We start from the raw sequence: 20,810 nt of genomic DNA, 5'->3' as shown, positions 1-20,810 counted from the left end.
ACACATCACCATACAGGTCAGTGGCATATTGAAATATCCCAGGGTTAGAGTGGATATCAGCATAGCACCTCCCTTTAGCAAACCCATGTTATTTTATTGGGTTAGTTCTCCAAAAGCCAGAGGCCATCTGGACTTGCACATCTGCAGTGTACACGAGATGAAAAGAAACAAGCAAAAGGTAGATTGTGGTACCAGACTTGTAGCATAGCTTCTGTCTATTCAAATAAATCACCAGTGCACCTCAAGCTGAGCCAAAGCGCTCTACCACCACCTCCTTCCGTACACTGAGAAACTTCAGCAGTGTGATCTGTTCTGCCTGTGGAATCCACAAGATTTATGTTAATTTTGCAGAACTGCTTAGTGCTGCAGTTAAAAATTGATCCATGTGTGTTAGCCATCAGGGTTAAGGAGAGCAGGCAGAAGAGACAGTCAGAGTTCAGTCAGCAAGGGTTACCTTGTTTTCTGCTTTGACTCCTGAATGACATAGTCCCTCAAACCCCCCACTTTCAATAAATTCCTCATTAAAAATATGACTTTTACTTGAGCCAAAACCTGCACCTTTGAAATACTCAGTCTTGTTTTCCAAGTCAAAAAATGATAGAAAACTCCACTCAACCAGATCACTTTTTATCTGGGAATAAGTTTTGTTCATAAGGCTTTTTTTTCAACCTTCAAATGTCATTCTTTAAATTTAGCTACATGACTTCTCAAATATTAAAAAAATTACTATGATCATAAATCTTTCCAATCTAGATGATAGTAGCTGACTTCAACTTACTTAGCTTTAAGTGTCTAACAGACAGTTATCTAAATCCAAGGTAGCTTTGTGTGCTCTCTTCTGCATCAATTATAATAGAAAAAGTCCTTTTGGGGGAGATACATCTCTTATCTTCAGGCAGCACGAACTCTCTGAACATGTCACTTTCAAATCTTTTACCAAAAGTAAACCCAGAAGATCGCCTTAAGATAAAACAGCTAATTATTAGATGCCTAAAGCGGGATGGAGGGGATCCTACCCTTGTTTACATTGCTCAGAACACTCTTAATGCTTTATAGTAGATTATCTTGTTTCAGCTCCTTTAGTCTCCCAATAAGAGAATTTTCCTCTCTCTTTCTCTCTCTCAAAAAAATTATTTTAGCTCTTCTCTGAAGATCTGTGTTAGGAGTCATCTGTTTATACATCCCAGAAACAAAGTTGGCTTTTTGGCTAGAGGAACATGCTGGACATTAACATATCTATGGCATGATGGATGCTTTGTTCTTGTCTACAGAGGTCTGCTGTACAGACAGAATTTTAGCATCTGTTGCATACAAACTGACCAAAACTAGTGGGAACAAAGCATTCATACACTGCTGTCAATAGCTTAGGTATGAAGAATTAAGAATCTGTATCAGTGGTCATTGGTACAGTCAATTCTTTAAATCTTACCCAAAAGACCTATCAGATTTCTAAACTAAAAAGCTGTACAAAAGGAGCAGAACCATTGCTTAAGACAAATCCACCAGGATCTGTGGTAAAGGGGCCTTAGGGTATAAGAATTCTCAGTTTCTTCAGCTGTAGTGGGTCTTAGTATTGTGGCTTCCTGGTTTTCAGCAATTAATCTCAAAAAGGACAGTGTTCTTTCATACCTTACCATTTATGGTTACAGAAAGCTTTGTAATAGTGGAACTAAGTTAGGAGTTCAGCCACAGCAAAGCAAACCCAGAGAAGTACAGGAAAGGAAAAAAAGAAAAAACAAAACATAAAAATCCCTTTCAGCTCTAAGTTCTACTACTATTCCAAGTCCATCATGTAACAGAAGTTTTTCATCAAAGAAAGAAGCATTTCATCAAAATCGGTAAGTATATTTCCAAGCAGGAATTTTTCCTCGGGAACATGCAATAGCTCTGGGTTTTGAGAAGTACAGTGTTTTTGGAAGCAACAATCTTTCTGAATCTGCAGCACTGTAGAGGACAGCACAGATAACTTTTCTGTAGCCTGTGGGTTAAGTTGTTCTCTTTTGTAACTGGATGCAATCTGATAATTCTCCACAATTATTAGCAAAGATAACTGTATAATTTCACAAATCAGGAGTCTGCAGTTCATATGGGATCATAGCTTTTATTAATTTTAATGGTTAACACACCTTTACTCTTAGGAGTTTCATGGCTTTGGGTGTTCAGCATTTCTTTAGAGGCTGTGCTTGCCTACCTCTAAGTTAGAGAAACCAGGCATTTGAATGCTTCCAGGCTTCCATGAAATCTATTGTTAAATTGATCCATTCTATGCAGCCCTATACTGCACAGAATCCAAAAGAAGCACTCCAGACAGGTTTTAGAACTGCTGAACTGAGCAATTAACTCTCTTTTTCTGGTTTTTTTTTTCCTTTTTTTTTTTTTTTTTTTTTTTTTTTTTTTTTTTAAGAACAACCAGGTTAAAAAGCTAACAGAATTATTCTTAAACAACTGTACAGGTTTTTAAACAAAAAAGCTAACTTCTTTAATTCATTCTAGTTATTACATCAGATAAACATTAATAGAGCAAAAAGGTACAGCATATTTCATAAAATATATGTGGTTGTACCATTTTACATAGTCAAAATATTGCTGCTTCAGGTTTCCAAGGCAACTATGAGTACGTGGCAAAATCTTTTCTGTGCAGATTTCCATTGAGGTTCAGCATCACCTTATTCTGTAACACTCAGAGGATTCGTGGTCTTAGATGCCCAGAATGCTTTTTCAGTAATGGGTTCTGCATTGTAATTGTTTGCAATGAACAAAAAACACTGCCCCCTGGCCCCAGCATCCCTGGCAAAGGCAGATCTGTTACCAGCAAGAGATGCATATAAATGCTAGGGTAGGAAATAGAGGGCAGGGAGAGGGGAAGCAAGTGCCAACACAAGTGTAGTTTCAACTTCAGGTCCCTTGTCCAGGGTGTAAGCAGTAGGGTAACAGATGAGAAAAGGATGAGGCAGGTTTGAAACAGAAAGGAAGAATCTAAGTAGATGGATATGGAAACAGGTAGGCAAGTGTGAGTGATCAAACTAATTCTACTCAAAGACAGTAGTAAATGTGTAAGCTGTGCTGCTCTGCCACAGTAGCATAACCAGAACAGAGCTCATATTTATAGATCTAAAAATTATGGTTGCCTTCTGGTCTCCACACAAAGCGCTTGGCCAATAAACTGGCAATGAATACTATGCTCCTTTTACACACCCAGCAAAGCCATCAATTTTCATGTTGTCCACACAACATGTTCTGAGACTAAAACAAGGTGGCTGTTAAGTTGACACTTGATAAGGGAAAACAAGGTGGCTATTTGTATGCAGAGGCAGTAGAGGCCAAAGGGTCCAGGCCTGTTTAAAAACTCATCACTTTAGGGAGGTGGATGACTTGCATCATTCTGGGTGTAATGTGGTATTAGCACTTGATGCTCATCTGAAAGCAAAACATAATGCTCACTGCAAGTTCACCATATGGTATACGATAAATCAGATGAAAAAAAATTACTAGCTCGCTGTTTAATATCTATTCCCAACTTAAATTTGTGATAAGGGTTTAGCACCCTTCCTTCTGCAAGCAAGCAAGATTTATTCATCACTGCTACCAATACTGTGATACCCAAGTTAAGAGCAGCCTGGAACTGAATGAGTCCTCTCTCAAGCTAACTAGTGGAGGTCACAGCACTGGAAACTCCTTGAGATGGGGGGAGGAGGCGTCAGATACTTCCTGCTAAGTATCAAACATGTCTACTAATCAAAATAGGGGACTATTCCAAACTTGAGCAGATGGTATCCCTAGGATTATCACCAGCAGCTGTCAATGCAGTGATTATACATTGAAATTGCACAGCTAATGTACTGTATAATTTAACTAGACTGAAGAAGAAGATTAGGGAGAAGGAACATTATGAAAAGATTTGGAGCTTATATTTTCCTAATAATTATGGAGGCACCCCACAATCTTCTATGCAAAAGATACATTTAGATTTACTCTTGAAGGCCAGGCTAAAACCCACATTACACACTTCAATATCTACCAATTCAAATATGCTCAGAAACTTCCTGGGCCAATCAAGTGCTCTGCAATGCTTCATTTTTCAAAGATGTAATGATTTTGTCTGAAGAAACACTTAATTAGCTCTTTGAACATTCCTCCTAATATACACTGACAGAGCTAGGAGACAGAAGAATTTTTAATCTGAAAAAACTTAACCTTTTGAACAACGGGGAAATTCCAAATGAATACATTTTTCTATATGCATGCACCTTGTTTTGTCCTGAAGCCAGAAAATGCAGGATGTTCAGCACAAGAACATAAGATTTATATATGAAAAGGAAAAAAAAAATGCACACGGAGTTTCCTTCACTGACTTGTGCTTCCTCTTAAATTGTTCTGTACATACATGAAATAGCGCTACAGATTTTTCTGGTCTTCTGAATTTCAAATCATAAAAAAAAAAAGCATCAGAAAGCACATATTTCAGTTTTAGGGACTGCATTCACAGTAATCTGGTTCAGCAACACAACAGTGACATGAGCACCTCTGATTTACACTGCCTGAAGACCTAGTAGGTTATTTTTTAATGTTTACAGGAGGACTCAGTGAGATATTTTTAGATGAATCTTTCTTGTTAACATTCTCTGCATAATTTATATGTCCTTATTCTCTTTGGTGTCAAGCAGAAATCTGGACTGGGGAAGCTGAGGCAAACAGGATCACTTAGCAGCCCACGCAGTGAACAAGGGTCAGGCAGCCTGGGGCTAGCCTCAGGATGGGGAACAACACTGCACATAATACTTGGAAAACCTCTTGGCCACTTGTTAAAATTTCCAATTTACACATACAAATTCTTTATGTGTCTTAAAGAGGTAGTCTGGCAGTTTACAAAGATTAGGAGGGATGAGCTTACTAGTACTTCTGCTGCATATGTGGCTGACATTCAGACTGGTGGGGTAATTACATTTCTTGTTAATTCTTTGGTTAATTGACCCACAGTTCTTGTTTTCTATGTAATAAGTGGTCTGATTACCCCACTATTTCTCAGCATAACTGGGACAGCTATATAAACATTATGGTTCATCTAAAACTCAAGACATTAACAGCACAAGGCCACTAGAAGTTTTCCATAAGTCATGGTGGCAGTACCGATCATTCACTTTTTCATTTTCCCACAGAACTAATGAAAGATGAATAATTGTTACTGCATCTAAGAATTTCTTGCTAACAACACAGGTTTTCACTCGCCTATTAGCAGCTTCCCACTGTGATATAAGGAATTGCCACTCGGGTACACACAGACTCAGGGCCCATGCTCCAGGACTGATGATGTTCCTTTGTTCCATTTTCCCCTCTGACCAAGCTGGACAATAAGTAAAAGAGTCAGTTTAATACCAAGTTGTACAATGTTCCAATATTTTTATTATTTCAGACTTCATTGGTTTTTTGAAAGTGCTATTTCCACTTTGCCCTCACAGAACTAAAAGAAATGACAGAAGTTTCCAAGGAATAGCCACTACTGACATTCACCCAAGTTTCCTTGCAAGGTGCACATGCATCTGTGCATGGTTATACACAAGTATGCAGGCACAGTGCAAGCACGCTGACAGTGCTTGATGCCACGTGTTCTATTATAGCCCCACAGACCAAGAAAAACAGAATACCGCCTTATTAAGGGCATTAGCTCACATTTGTATTAAACTCAAATGCCAGTAAGCAGGTAAGGTTCATCTTATGGCAATTTCCTTACTTCTTAAAATGCCAGTGAATTACACACGATCATCAGAAAAATAATTCCCTTAAAAATGCTGTCTGTAAAATTCACAGTGTATATTGATGTTTTATTTAAAGTGGAATGAAATATGGAACTGGAAAAAATTCAATATTCAAACAATAACTCCTTTTGCTCCTAGGGACAGCTCAAAACAGCCTTTCATTTTGATATCATGTACCAGCAACTTCAAAATAGATACTTAAAAAATTCTGTAACTAGCCTTGAGTTATGCTGTATGAAAGCTGTTTTACTGTCCATAGAGATCTATATTTTTATTGTTAATAACACTAACATTCAGGTGTTATAGTAGTCTAAAATCAGTAATATTTCAACGTTCAAATTTTTGAACATTTAAACAGTCAAAGTAAGGCACTTTTACCAGTGAAAACCAGAAATATAACAGAAAAGAAAGCAAAACTCAGATTATATTCACATTTTTTCTTTTGACAGCTGATGGTGTCATTATCTTGTCTTTCACGGAATTCAGTCTTGTTCCCCACCCCTGGTAACACCACAGCTCTGCCAGCCTGGGGTAGCTGGAGACCATTTACTCATGGTTAACATTAAGAAACCATTCGCTAGCTTTGGCTTGTATTTGTCTTATACGGTATCTAAATCTAAGTCTTGGCATTTGCTCCATTGCTTAGCTGAACATTGGTAGAGACCACGCTGTCCTGAAGGCCAGCCAGTAAGGGTAAATACTAAATAGTTGCACATACCTGAAGCTGAAATCCTGAAAATGCACCAGCTAACGCATGAAGCTGGGCATCGTCTTGCCTAAACAGGTTTCAGTCCTGTTCTCACATGCATGTATTTAATATAGTCTCCCTTTCTGCTCTGCTCTCGTCCCTTCTCCCCCCAAAAAAACCCCAAAATCGTGCCAGTCTTGTCGTTTGCCATAACTATGGCTTGCACCATGTTTTCTTGGAAAAAACAGAACCTCATGAACCTTCAGTTAACAGCTGTCAGTTCAACAGATTCTGGTGATAGGCTGAACTCTGTGAATGTTATCCTCATTTATGTATTAATCCTTTCTATCAGTTGTAATGATTTAATGGCTTATGGATTCACAGCAATTATTTTCAGATTCTCTTTATCAAAACATTAGCAAGATAATTTAAAATGCTATTTGGCAAGGGAGCTGGGGGGAAATGCCAGGCTCTCCTGAGCTCAGGTTCAGACAACTCTGATTGAGTGTTCCCCTGGTGTTACACCAACACTTTGCAGTTTGCACTCTTCCCTTAGTGCCAGCAGCAGTCCTGACCCCGTACTTATGGTGAGAAATACAGCAGGTTTAACTTCTCTTTTTTCTAATCCTATTGCATCGTGTTTGGTGGCTTCACATCTAGAAAACACAGCTTTTCTCCACTATTTGACTGGACATCAAGTTTTGAGCATCCTTGAACAGGCAAGGCCAAATAACAAACATGCAGAAGTCAGAACCCAGCCTCTCAAATGCTAAATTTTAAATTATTTCAGCTCTTTCAAAATAAGACAACCCCTTTCAGACTAATCCAGAACAAAAGACATAACGTAAAAAGGATTCTGCTGTGGGAAGATTTTCCCTTCATGCAGCCTTTACCAATACACAACACAATACCTCTTACTTCAGAGAAGCAACGACGTAAAAAAGATGGAATTAAGGCTGAGGACAATCAGGCTGTTAACAGAACTCTCCCACAAGATAATCAGGTTTTCCTACCCCTTAACTCCCATCCTCCACACACACATACATTTTGGAGTACTATATGGTAAATATCAGAAAGTAAAAAGGAAGTCTACTGATAATAAAAGACACGGTAACTTTTTTTGAAAAAATCTATTTTTTGAAAAAATGGACTGTTCCTCCACGGGATACATTATATTCCAGAAACTTATTACAGAACTGCGATACTTATAGCCAATCCTAGTCCTGTTTTCCCTCTCCTTTCTCTATTTTGTTTTATACCAGGAAGAGATTGTTCAGATTACACAACTCTAAATCATGTTGGGAAAAAAGTTGGTGACTGCACAGAAGCGAGGGGAGACAAGAGCCCTGTGCCTGGGACTGGGAATGGTTGCGTGCTCCATGATGATGTACTTTTTTATTGGGATCACCATTGTGCCATTCTACACTAAAAGGTAATGACAGACATTTGTTTATGAATACAAAGCTATTTCTTTTTCCTGTCAAATACAATTATTGAAACAGTGCCAAAATATATGGTAGTATGTTGTACAATAAATAAACAGTATGTTCTTGAAGACCTCATAAGAATTTAAGACAGAAGAAACAAGAAAGAAATAGGTGAGCCAAGAAGTCATTGAGCATTCACAGGTAAGCAAAAGAAAGAGGGAATGATCACCTTCAGAGCCAGAGTAAGAATAGACTAAACCAGGGGTCCTCAAACTATGGCCCGCGGGCTGGATACAGCCCCCCAGGGTCCTCAATCCGGCCCCCAGTATTTACAGAACCCCCCCGCCGGGGGTTGGGGGGAACTGGCTGCCTGCCACTTCATCCGTGCACCGGCCCCCTGGTTAAAAGGTTTGAGGACCCCTGGACTAAACCAAAACATTTACTATGAAAACATGTAAAATAAAAACCAGCCATGACTATCAAAGCTCAATAATGGAAAACTAAATCTTGGATTAATAATAATAAAAAAAATAATTTAAAAAAGCTTTTCCATGTGCAGGAGGGTGTGTGTTTTTTAATAAAACTATAAAAACTTGAGCATAAAAGTCACAGTAAAATTGTTCAGTTGAGAATCAGTAGCTTATTTCCAAATCAGCCATCCTCCAACAGCCCAGTCTACCACAGCAAATGTTGCAGAATACAATGAATGCTGATGAAGTTACTGTTACTCATATTTTTATTTTGTTTTGCAAGTTCTGTCTCCACACACAAAATCAATTTGCAACAAAACAAAGCAACAAGAGTGCAGCTCAGTTTTTCATGCTTGAAGATTTTGATAAAGTACATCCATCTCATTCTTCTTACTAAGCGCACCTTTAAGCTCAAAAACGCTTGAAAAACTTTATCTTTAAAACAGTAATTTACGCTTATTTATTTTCCAGCCTCCTGATTACATTACAAAATATATTTGCATGTAAAAAGATTAGTTTAAGAACTTGAGTGAGACTATTTGTTTACATTTTTTGCCACCGAAGTGTACTGCTGTAAGCAAAAGCTGGTATGCTAACAGTAATCCTTGAGAAAAAGGGATAAGCAACAGAAAAAACAAACAAAAAAAACCCAAAAAAAAAAGACCTCAAAACCCCCACTTTTGTCCGACAGAACCCTGCTACTTATTCATGCAAAAGGTTCGCGTAAGGAAGAAAAGGCAGGGGAAACATGGGAGCTAATCTGAGTTCTGAGAATTGAGTGAGATTAGTCAAAATATTTCTGAGACATCAAGTGTACTGTGCTTCCAAATATTTACTACCAAACATTAAAATCCATATTAATTTTTCTTTCTCGAATAACACTTGAAGCTGATTACAGATCAGGTTAGAATCTGACTTCAAACCGCAGAACGTGTAACAAACAGCAACAACAAAAGAACTGCCTTCCTATGGCGCCATTTCCCCTGGCCCAGCCGTCGGTTCAGAGAAGGCAAAGTGCAGGGCCCCAGAAGGGAGCAGCCGTGAGCTCACCCATACCACACCTACAGCTGGCGCACACAGATGTATATCCAGCATGTGGCCCATAACATACACTGTCAACACATTTAAAAGCAACACTTTTTGTTTTGGTTTTGTAGTGTGTGGACAACAGAAAGTGTGTGCCAGGTACTCAAAGCCAACATCAAGGATAAAGCACTCTGCCCAAACAGCGAAGGCTCAGAGGATGGGGATACCTTTCCTTACCCCTGTCTGCAGGTGTGGGTTAATCTGTCAGCCTCAGGACAAGAGGTGATGCTGTATCAGACTGAAGATACACTGGAAAGAAACCCTAAGGTACTTGCAACAGAGACTGAATAATCACTCTTTGCTGCTGGCTGGCACCTTTGAGGAGAAGGGGTGATTGTTTTTAAACCAAGAAGCATAGTAAAAGTATTTTTTGTTCATCTTTTCACATCCATGCTTAGACCAAGGCATTTTTAAAACATTCCAGAAATAACACTTTAAAAAAAATATATCTTTTAAACATTACATGAAACATTAAGTTAATACTTGTTAAGGAATTACAGTAATTAAACATGAATGTTTAACATTCATGAACATTTAAAAATACGTAAGTCTCCCAGCTAAAGACCACTGGTAAGAAATAGTTCATAAACTGTGGTTTGCTCACTTGCTTGTTGAATTATCACAAGAGAGACCTGAAGTTAAAAACTGTCCAAAGTGAGAGCACAAATACCAATTCTACTTCTATTTTATAGGTGGGTGGTATCAAGCAGGAAATAAAGCCAAGAAAGGGGAAATAAGGGTGCTGTTGGGAACATCTGAAATTATGCACATTTTAGACAGAAAGGAGAAACAAATCCATAATTTTGGAAGACAATCACCCAGAAAACTTGTTTGTCCTTGGTTTGGTTTGCAACTCTTTCTGGCCAGTATGGCAGCAGAAACCTGGAGTCACGGAGAAGAGAGTGATGCTGTGGGAAGCACCTGTGTAATGCAGAGGCGCTGCGTATCACAGTAGAGGTCCCTTGGCCAGTTGTTTTAGCAATCTCTTCCCCAGAGGATGATTGTAGACCGTGGGTGGGACAGAAATGTGGGTGCACAGTATTAAGCTGGCTTTAGAGGTGTGTGAAAAATTAGGGAAGGGGGGAAAAGGAGGATGTTATTGTTTTGTTCCTGCCACTATTTCTCCTTGGGAATCAAAGAGCTCAACATCTTTAGGCTTGCTCCCCCACAACCAGAACCTCTCTAACAAGTATGCTGTCCAAGGAAGGTCAGGTTCAGTTCAGTACCAATAGCAGAAGTATTTCAGAGACCTTACTGCTGCTCAACACTCTCTCTAAGGCGACATAAAATGAAATTCAGATCTTGGATGCCCAAGACTGAAGCACTTTCAGAATCCAAAACAAACATCCTCAGACTACAAGTGTTCATCTTCTTAAAGAAATTATATAGATTAGTTTCACACAGTGCAAACCTGGTAGCATAAAACACTGAAATGAAGAAAATTTTGCTAGCTAATGTCTGTCTTTATAGTAACTATCTCAGGAAAAGCTACATATAATGAAGTGGCAAAGGAGAAATTATCTGCTGTAGATTGAAATGAGAGCCTTGCTCACTGCAAGAGGCAGCCATTAGCTGATTTCCTACCTACTGTTTACATTATTGCAAGTACAAACCTTCAGGTTGGGAACCATACCCTTTCTGCCTTGGCCAGTTTCCATCTTAAGACACCTAAGCATTATTATGTATGCAAAATAGTGTTGCATAAAAGAAACTGTTATGAATTACAGCAACAAAAAGACTGCTTTGAAGTCTATTAGTATATCCACTGAAGTATAAATAACTTTGCATTATTACTACAGGTCAAGATAGTTCTGCATTGCAAGGATAAGTAGAAAGCTGCCAACAGCCATGCCTCTCTCTTACTTTTCCTGCTACTTACAACCAGAGGTGCAGAGTAGAGCAACTTCATTTTTCTGCACACTGACAAGCCAGTTGTGAATTTCTGCACAATTAACACATTTCTGCTGTGGTAGCGCCTACAAGCTCTGTTAGGAATCCAAACTTGGCACTGCAATAATGAAGTGACAGTCTCAAAGACTGCGGTTTTAGTTCAAGCACATACGTACTATTGGTTTCCAACATTACTCCAATCTGTAAAACTGCAGACTGGGGGCATAGACACACTGACAGAAACAGTGAAGCATGGCAAATGGGTTACGTGCGTAAGGAAACCAAGATGATTACCCTGGATACTAGCCAAACCACACAAGTTTTTGTCAGTACTAGCATGTTTGTTTTACTCAATTTGGCTTAACTACAAACCTTGAATTGTGAGTATCCATTATAATGAATCACCTTGATTTCTTATTCCAGTGTTCGTACGTCCCAGGCAAGTCGGAGAACTCTAAAGAAGTTAAAGCACGAATAGAAATAATTGCAAGCAATTTCAAAAAATACCAGACTTTCCCGTGCTACTATGACCCAGGAGGAACGCAGACCAATGTCATTTTAAGCAGACTTTATCCCCCAAAAGGCCTCCTTTTTGCTTTCCTTTGGCCTACACTCATGTTTACAGGTGGATGCCTGATTATTGTTCTAGTAAAAATTAGTCAGTATTTTTCTGTTCTTTCTGCTCGGCAGTAGAACATAAATATCTAGCAGAGATCCTTGCAAGATATTAAAGCGCCTTTGTTCTGCCTGTTTATCTGTATTGTGTGACTTTTAATACATCGGGTATCAATCCAAGGGTAGGCATTCCAGAAAACTGAATCACTATGGATGGTAATCCATTACATGAAGACAAAATATAAAACTGATTCCCAGGTGTCGTGGTTTAATCCTGGCCAGTAACAAAGTACCACCCAGCCGCTTGCTCACTCCCCTGCACCCAGAGGGGTGGGGAGGAGAATTGGAAAGGAATGTAGAACTCAAGGGTTGAAATAAGAAGATTTAATAATTTAAACAGAATAAAAAGGTAAGAGCAATAATAATAACAATAACAACAACAATTATAATGGGAAGTTGGGGAAAAGGACAAAATCCAAAGGAAAAGGGAGAAAGGAAAACAAGTGATGCACAGTACAACTGCTCGCCACCTGCTAACTGATGCTCAAGCAGTCCCTGAGCAATGACCCCCCCAGCTAACCCTCCAAGTTTCTATACCAAGCATGATGTCCCATGGCATGGAATACCTCTATGGCTGGTTCAGGTCAGCTGTCCTCACTGTGTCCCTTCTTAGTCTCTTGTGCCTCTCCAGCCCTCTGGCTGGCACGGCCCAAAACCCCAAAAAATTCTTGACTTTGTATAAAAATTATCTAGGAACAACTGAAAACATCAGTGCATTATCAACATTGTTCTCACATCATAGCCAAAACACAGTACTGTACTAGCTACTAAGAAGAAATTTAAGTCCATCCCAGCCGAAACCAGGACACCAGGAATGCCTGAAAATACCTCATAAGAATGCAGACTGAGTTACTGCCTATTGTTTCCTTGGACTTTCTGCGGTAGAGTAGCTTTACAGAGCTACAGCTTAAGTTTACTACTAAACTCTTTTTCCATGTTTTAGACGTGGTCCTAATTTTCTGTCTGGTTGATAACAATTGGTGCCAGATCCACATATATCATCACTGCAGACACATGTTTTATATACTTAATTACCAATATAGTGTGTATTCATGACATAGTCTTCTTGTCTGTTGATAAAGAAGTTTTGCTATGGTCCAAAAAGGTATTTATCATCATGGATGTCTCTGCTTTTGGGAAAGGGGAGAGGGGAGAACCACCTAAAAACAAAATATACATACGCAGACACTACAAAGTTTGCACTCTAAACATTTAACACCAATTGTATGTATTTAAATATATGCACAAAACACAGGGTATGGTAAAGAAGTTTATATTAGAAGTTTTTGTATTTAACTCAAATCTTCACCTTGCTTTACTTTTTACAAAGTGTACCACTCAAGGAAGACCATCTGCCTACCATTTTTATGTATCATAAAACTGTTAAGGAAGGGAAGTCACAACATGAAAAACACAATTATGTAGTCTGAAACATCCATGATGTCTTACTAAACACTGTAATATAACCTAAGGACAGAAGTTTCCATATTTAGCACAAGGATATTTCACAATGAAGACATCTTTGTTTCTAGTGCCAACTCTTAGGAATGCTCTGATGCATGCATAGATACATTTTCTGTTCTCTGAAAATAACTGTTTCCCTCAGACAATTTCCAAATTGCTACTGGACACAGGAGGAACACAAGCTACTTCCTATATGCTGTATTTGACTGGCACTTGAGACATAGTTAGTAAAAAAATTTTTGTCACATTCCTGATGAACCACTTGGTAGCTATCATTCATAGGAAAATTTCAGGGCTTAGATGCAAATTTAAATCCATTAAACTCTAGTGGAAAAAAAAAAAAAATTCTCATTAATGTGGTACAATTCTCTATTGTGAGAAAGAGGAAGGCTGAAATATTAAGCCACCACATTCATTTTCCAACATTACTAATGGAACAGCATCAAGAGTTTGCTTTTCATCATGATCATCAAACCAAAATTAGACCAAGATAGTATAAAACAGTAGTTATTAATATCAGTAACACTCATTCAACATGAAAAGTCTAGATGGTTATCTATTAGAAATCTACAAGAGGAAAAATGACAAGCTCTAGTGCTTAAGAGTCACACAGTGTGAGTGGTGCTGTAAAAAAAAAAAAAAGAAAAAAAAAGCCTAAACTAAAAAATTAATATAGGAGGAGAATTATTTCCACAAGAAACAGGAAGGTATTTACAGCTTCATACAACACTTTTATGAAATGCATCTGAAGCTGTGTGTATATATGATTCTAATCTTTCTCATTCAGGAAAGTGAAAGTGCAGCTGACAGGTACAGGAGTTTTGGGTGACCAAAAGCATTTGCCAACAGGATGGCAAGGGGAAGAGACCCTGGTTTATTAGTTCACCAAAAGCTAAGACAGGACTGTGGTAACTGCTTAAAAATAAAAAGGCGGAGAGGATACCTGTTGAACCTAATGCATTGTACTGGTACCAAAGGAGGTGAACAAGCTAGCTGCAAATAAGACAAAGCAGTTTATTTAAAAGGTTCTTTCAAAGCTTTACTCCATATTTTTAAACTACTGCTGAAAAGCAAAAGCCTTCAGTTTGCAAACTAGAACTTGTTCGTGACTACTTTATACTCAGTCCAGCAAACCGGTACCCCTGCCACCTTGCTCCTCTCTCAGCTCAACAGAGAAAAATGAAGGTTGGATATTTAGCAGCAGTCCCCATTACTAACTCATGGGTCAGTAATTTGTCGTTGAAGTGCAGAAGCTCTTGATTTTGCTAAGCTCAGAACTCAGCATGAAGACTGGGAGCTCCTGCTTCCAACTCCTACCTTGGCTTCCTGAGACTACTCCCTAAAGCCACCCTCCTCGCCTCCCTGCTCATAGTTATCCCTGATAGAAGTAGATGATTTATTCAGTGCAAGCTGTATCTCCAGATTTACCTCCACCACAAATAGAGTTGATTATCGCATGAAAACAATTATTTCCCTCCAACATGTACAACATTGCAAAAACATGAAGAAAAACCTTCCACAAATTTTGTTCTCCAATATAGTAACATTTCCTATTTGGGCAGGAGATATTCCAAGTGAAAACAGCCAGTTCAGGGAAAAAACTAGACGCAAGTTCAGAAACTGCATTGTCTTGGACTCTCACCAACCAGCCTCTCTTTCGCCCAAATTAAAAAGGGGGTTTAAATTCAAAAAGCCAAATATTATAATGTAGAAAACAAACACACAAAATGTATAGGCACTACAGAACTTTTCTTTTATAATAACAATTTGCCCATGTATAAATACTGGTTATTTTCCACATTTCTGAAAAAGTCTAATGTTAAAGTCATAGATACTCTTTTTCCTTTACAGTTTCACTTTCTCTTAAAGTCAGAACTAAATGTTTTAACATAGTGCCACGTTGCTGAATTATTCTTGGCCTTTTGTAAACATTTTTCTATCCTTCTTCCATCTACAAAAGTTGTAATTTGCTAGAGAGTGAAGTTTTAATAATACTCTATGCTTTTTAGAGCAGCACACAAGGAAGCTATATAGCCTTTAGGGCTTTTTGTTTCGTTGTTGGGTAGGTGGGTTTTGGTTTTTTCGTTTGTTTTTTTTTGTGTGTTTGGTGGTTTTTTTTTAATATTATTAGATTATACCATCAAGTCTATAATATATCTGATAAATAAAATGCTATTTTTCTGAGATCCAGCAAAACACTTCCTATGAGAAGTGCTTCAATACAGTGACTATTGCAGCAACAGATGTACACAATCCACTTTTTCAAGGCAGAGCAGATGCTCAAGGTACATACGACAGCATTAAAACTCCTGCCAGGAGAAGAGAAGTGGAAGTATAAGCAGCTGGAGATTAAATTCATACCTCAAATCTGTTTGACTACACACAGCTTTCACCAGCATTGATGCTCAGACCACAGTAGTGCTTGAGTCGACCAGAAAGACAGGGAACACAGGGAATGGGGACAGATTTTTAGACCCTGATGAATACTTCAGTTGTGCAAGCCCTTTATATGTCTATATGAATAATATTGTTTTGCTGAAACTATTAAAAGTCCTAATTTTCAAGTGCTGGGCACAGACTCTTAGGAATAGTTTTTCTCCTTGATGCCAAATAAGGCTTGGACCTGGTGATTCTACTGTTGGAAGATGAAAAAGAACAAAAGCTCCAGCACTATTCTTGAGGGAACTAGCATTTTTTCTAGGGGAAAAAAACAAACCACAAACAACAAACAACAAAACACACCACCCACACAACTATTGCAAAAGGTTGTAAAACAAAGCTTTTCCCATAAACCAGAAGCTATAATTCTGGATGAGATAGATTCAGTTTTCATCAGCTTTTAGTAAGATCACTGTTTTCCACCTTCAATAAGGTAGCAACAATGGCAGCTTAAGAGGAGCCTATGGCCACCGATTTGCTAAGCAGCTACCCCTTAGTCACCAGCATCTTCTTAATGTACGTAAACAATAGCAGACACTTTCTGGCTACCTCTGGCAGCTTTGATTTAAGTATCCTGCTAACTGGTGCTATTTTTATTACCTCATCCTCAAAGCAGCAACAGGGTAGTTAACACAAAGATGACTCTGGTCCCTGAAGATTCCTCACTCATTGCATAAACCCACTACACTTGATAACAAAATACTTTCCAGCTGAGTAGCTGGTACTTTGTTACTACCTTTTGGGTGGGTTTTTTTTGTTCTTTTGGGGTTTTTTGTCTTTTTGTTTGGCTGGTTTTTGGCAAGTTTTTTGTTTGTTTGGGTGTTTGTGTTTGTGTGTGTGTTTTAATAAGGAAACTGTTATAGTTGAATTGAAATAAATTGAGTCCAAAATAAATTCACTAAATATTTATTAAGGTAGGAAAGCAAAAACAGTGCACTGGGTGGCTGGGGAGTCACAGCTCCTCCAAGGCTCTCAAATTTAGGTAAGCTAAACGGTTCCTTTTACCTTCATGGAAGTCAGTTTCAACATCTTCGGTACACCCCTCAACTTCTTCCGTTATCGTGGTTTCTTGCTTACGGTAGTTTTGATAAAATGTCGGTTACAAAACTAGTTCATGCAATCCTTCTCCACACAGCCGTTTGGTACAAAGGTTTAAACAAAGATAGAAATTGCCAAAGCAATGTAGCATCGGGGTTTAACATTTGTCTTATGATAATGTAGGACACTCCCATGTCTGCAACGAGATCATTCCTGTTGCTTAACCTGTCTGATCAGCAAATTACCCTTAGTTACTTATTACAAAACTAGGAAAAACTTAACACCACCAGTTCAGGGTCTCTAGGATATTCAGAAGCCATACAAAACAATTCAGAAATTTTCCTTTTAGCAATTTCCACAACAGAAAAAATAGCATTTAGGGTTAACTGACTGACTCCAAATTTACAAAGTGGCTTGAAGTTAGATATAATTATTCTTCCTGTGTTAAAATATTAAGTATTGATTGCAGGCAGTTATCTTTTGTGAGTGTTGGTGTTGTTCAGCCCAGCGAAGAGAAAGCTCTGGGGACACCTCATAGCAGCCTTCCAGTTCCTAAAGGGGGCTACAAGAAAGCTGGAGAGGGACAAGGGCATGCAGTGACAGGACAAGGAGTAATGGCTTTAAACAGAAAGAGAGTAGCTTTAGATTAGATAGAAGGAAGAAATTCTTCACTATAAGGGTGGTAGGACACCGGCACAGACTGTGCAGAGAAGCTGTGGATGCCCAATCATTGGAAGTGTTCAAGGCCAGGTTGGACAGAGCTTTGAGCTTTGGTTTAGTGGAAGGTGTCCCTGCCCATGGGCAGGGCAGTTGGAACTAGATGATCTTTAAGGTCTTTTCCAACCCAAACCATTCTATGATTCTACTTCTTACCTTTTATCATTCCAGTCAGATTTTCAGAAAGTCTCAGCGTGCTAAATAAGTTATTCTGCATTCAGCACAAAGAGCAAGCAAGGAGAGCACCTGAAAATACTTCAGCTTCAGCAAAAAGATAACACAAGATTAATTTTACAGATGGGGGGCAGGGAAGAGAGTTCTTTGTAAGGCTCCATCTCTTCAGTAAATTATTTGTACCACACACGGAACAAGGTGACCTGAATGAAGTAAATACAGGCTGTGTAGTCCAATCAAACTCAAGGCCATTCTTATAAAAACTCTTTGAATAGTCTTTAAATAATTTTATTCAAATGCTTTAAAATCTAAAGAGACAGCACAATATATTAAAGAGGTGTCTCTGAAAGAAACCTCAAAGACAGAGGTTGAACAAAAGAATTGTGTTTGAAGCACTTATTGGTTTATAGTTTACTAAAGCACTGCATAATTTTCTCTCTGCTGGAATATTTCAAAACATTGGATATGTTTAATTGTAAAGTAAATAAAGAAATAAATCTTGACTTCTTTTTGGAGATTACTCTTAATAATCAAATGACCCCTATGTCAATAGGGCTATCAGCCTCAGCAGCCTGAAACCATAACACCAGATTTTAAGCCTAGTCTACAGAAAATAATTACCACCTCTGGAATCACGAAATAGTTGCAATGAACAAATGCCTCCAGTTAATTATTCTTATATGATCTAGATTGACAGAAAGATGATTATTGGACAGCCCTCAGAACTGAATTACCCTCTGATTTCTGGCGAGAAGATGCCCACAATCATGGCTGAATCTTGCATACCAAGAATAATGTGAAGCCTGCCACTACTGCAGCCTATAAAATACACAACTAGGATGAAACTGATAAACAATGCGAGTAAATAAACTATCTGACCTGTCTAGAGACTTAGCACCACAGGTTTTACCCTTACTGCACTTTAAAATATTAAACTTGTTACATAAAGGGACTGTTGTGTGAGTAAACATTTGCTGCCTTTACTTACACATACTGTTGGTTCTTTCCTATGATCCTGAAGCTAGTGACAGAAGCAGGTGAACACACAAAAAAAGGTGAGCAAAAGAACACCCTTTTATCTATATCCGTCAATGGTCAGAAAATCAGAGAGTTACAACTGCAAAACCCAGATGCGTGGCTAACCACGAGGGGCTTGAACTCAAAGGTGAGGGAATTCAGGTGATTCACTGCTAAAACAGACATTCCTCTTTCTCCAGCTCTGACCTTGCAGTGAACTTTTTGCCTTGGACTTGACATGAAAGAATAGTTTGCCTGTAAAGGATGTATCGCTGTTTAGGTTTTGGTTTTTTAAGCCTTTTGCAAGTGCATGTTTATCAGACAGACTGACAACAGAAATTAAATCTGTATGAGAAATTATGTATCGAGCAATTCATTCAAAATATAGCACTTAGGCAGCTGCATAAAGATATACATTAATAGAAGCTTTAAAACAGCTTATAAAAGTTTTATCTATGGAAAGGCAGATCAGATTAAAAATCTGAAGTCTCCATTGTTCCTTTTATAGCCACTGATGTTCCCCTCTATAGTTACTGAAACAGTTCTTCATGCCTCACTAGTGGTTCTTCATGCCTCACTAGCAGATAGGAAATAATTCATTGCCTTCTCTACTGCTTTCAGTGAAGCAATGAAATAGCACCAATGAACAGAACTTTTAAAGGTGTTAAAATATGATGCAATCAATCAAATTACCTGAATGTGAATTATATACCATTTACTCTTCAGAAGTAGCATGTTAATGTGGCGATTCAATAGACTATAAACAAATTGAAGCACCCACACACACCTCATGAAAAGAATGTGGGGTTCTTTATGACCAGGTAGAAAGACTATTGTTTGATTCTTGCCCAAAGATATCCATACAAGAAAATAATTTAGACTGGAAGAATCAAGTCATCCTGGCAGAGCTGAAGTTATTGACCTATGCTGTTGTGGCCTGCCTACATCCATAGAGCATTCTCAACTTCCCAATATTCTCGCAGCATCCTTTGGGGCAGATTATCTGGCCTGAGAAAAAGACAAAATTGCACAACCAACTTTAATAGTTCCTGGCAGTTTCTATTCTGTAAAGTTGTAGCAGTGCTGCATTTGAGAGTATTTTCCAGACCAGCAGAACATGTTGCCAACATCCCAAGTAAATGCTCAGCACAAGTTTAGGAACAGATTTACACAAGGTGGCTTTATTTGCCCCAGAATGGCCACCCTAGTGGGGGCACCTGAGCATTTTCTGAATGAATACAGCTCTTCCAGCATGTCCTACTGTCTGTGCTTTAAGCACAGGACCTCTTGTCTTTGGTCTTAGTGTAGCAATGTGTATTGGAAGGTTGGTTCTGGCATTGGTGATGAGGAAAATGACGTGAATTTTTGACTGAGATGTGAACCCCTTACATAAGCTGCTCAATGCTGTGGCTCAGCCTGCAGCATTCCGAGCACCAGCTCAGGAAAATCCACCCCTTTTACAAGACAGTGATAGGAAATAAAAGTGTCAACTGTGCTGTTATTGCTGATTTCAGCAGAAGCATCAAGTGTTTAATTGACTCCTAGCCAACTCACTGGCTCAGTGGCAGCTTCAGGGCAGGACTGCGGAGTGACACCTCATTTTTACCATGGGTCAAGGTGGCACTGAATGCAGATATCAAATTCCAGTTTTTGCCACATCTGCCTCCTGGAAGTCACGTACTAAATTGGCCTCAGAAAACCACAAATCTATTTGGTCTTTTTAATAGCTAAAACATCGGTTGCTTTTCCAGGGCATTTGAAATATGCCCTGTATAACTAGCAATAGAGAAACCTGCAAATAGAAGGGACATTACAAAGAGATACAGGTTACACTGAACTGGTGAGGCAGACCAAAGCTGAGAACAGGATTTAAGGCAATGGAGTCAAGAGCCTGTTTGGGTAATATGACACTGTTAGTTTCATAAATGAGGCTTAATGTAAGAGGCTAAACCAGCAGTAGATATTACTACTG

At 38.6% G+C, this 20,810-nt stretch overlaps 2 protein-coding genes across 2 annotated transcripts in view; one reads left to right on the top strand and one right to left on the bottom strand.

Annotated features, from left to right (window-relative positions):
• Window positions 1-20,810, bottom strand: part of KCNIP1 (potassium voltage-gated channel interacting protein 1) — a 435,639-nt gene that overhangs the window by 388,967 nt on the left and 25,862 nt on the right. The window lies entirely within an intron of this gene.
• KCNMB1 (potassium calcium-activated channel subfamily M regulatory beta subunit 1) lies at window positions 1,654-12,066 on the top strand. Its single transcript, XM_040604358.1, has 4 exons — window positions 1,654-1,838; window positions 7,704-7,873; window positions 9,496-9,691; window positions 11,738-12,066. The coding sequence occupies exons 2-4, from the start codon at window positions 7,737-7,739 to the stop codon at window positions 12,005-12,007; spliced, it is 603 nt and encodes a 200-aa protein (XP_040460292.1). The 5' UTR covers window positions 1,654-1,838; window positions 7,704-7,736; the 3' UTR covers window positions 12,008-12,066.

This window comes from Falco naumanni, chromosome 8 (genome assembly GCF_017639655.2).
Source record: "Falco naumanni isolate bFalNau1 chromosome 8, bFalNau1.pat, whole genome shotgun sequence".
Taxonomy (NCBI): Eukaryota; Metazoa; Chordata; class Aves; order Falconiformes; family Falconidae; genus Falco; species Falco naumanni.
This window is presented reverse-complemented; position numbering and strand designations above follow the sequence as displayed.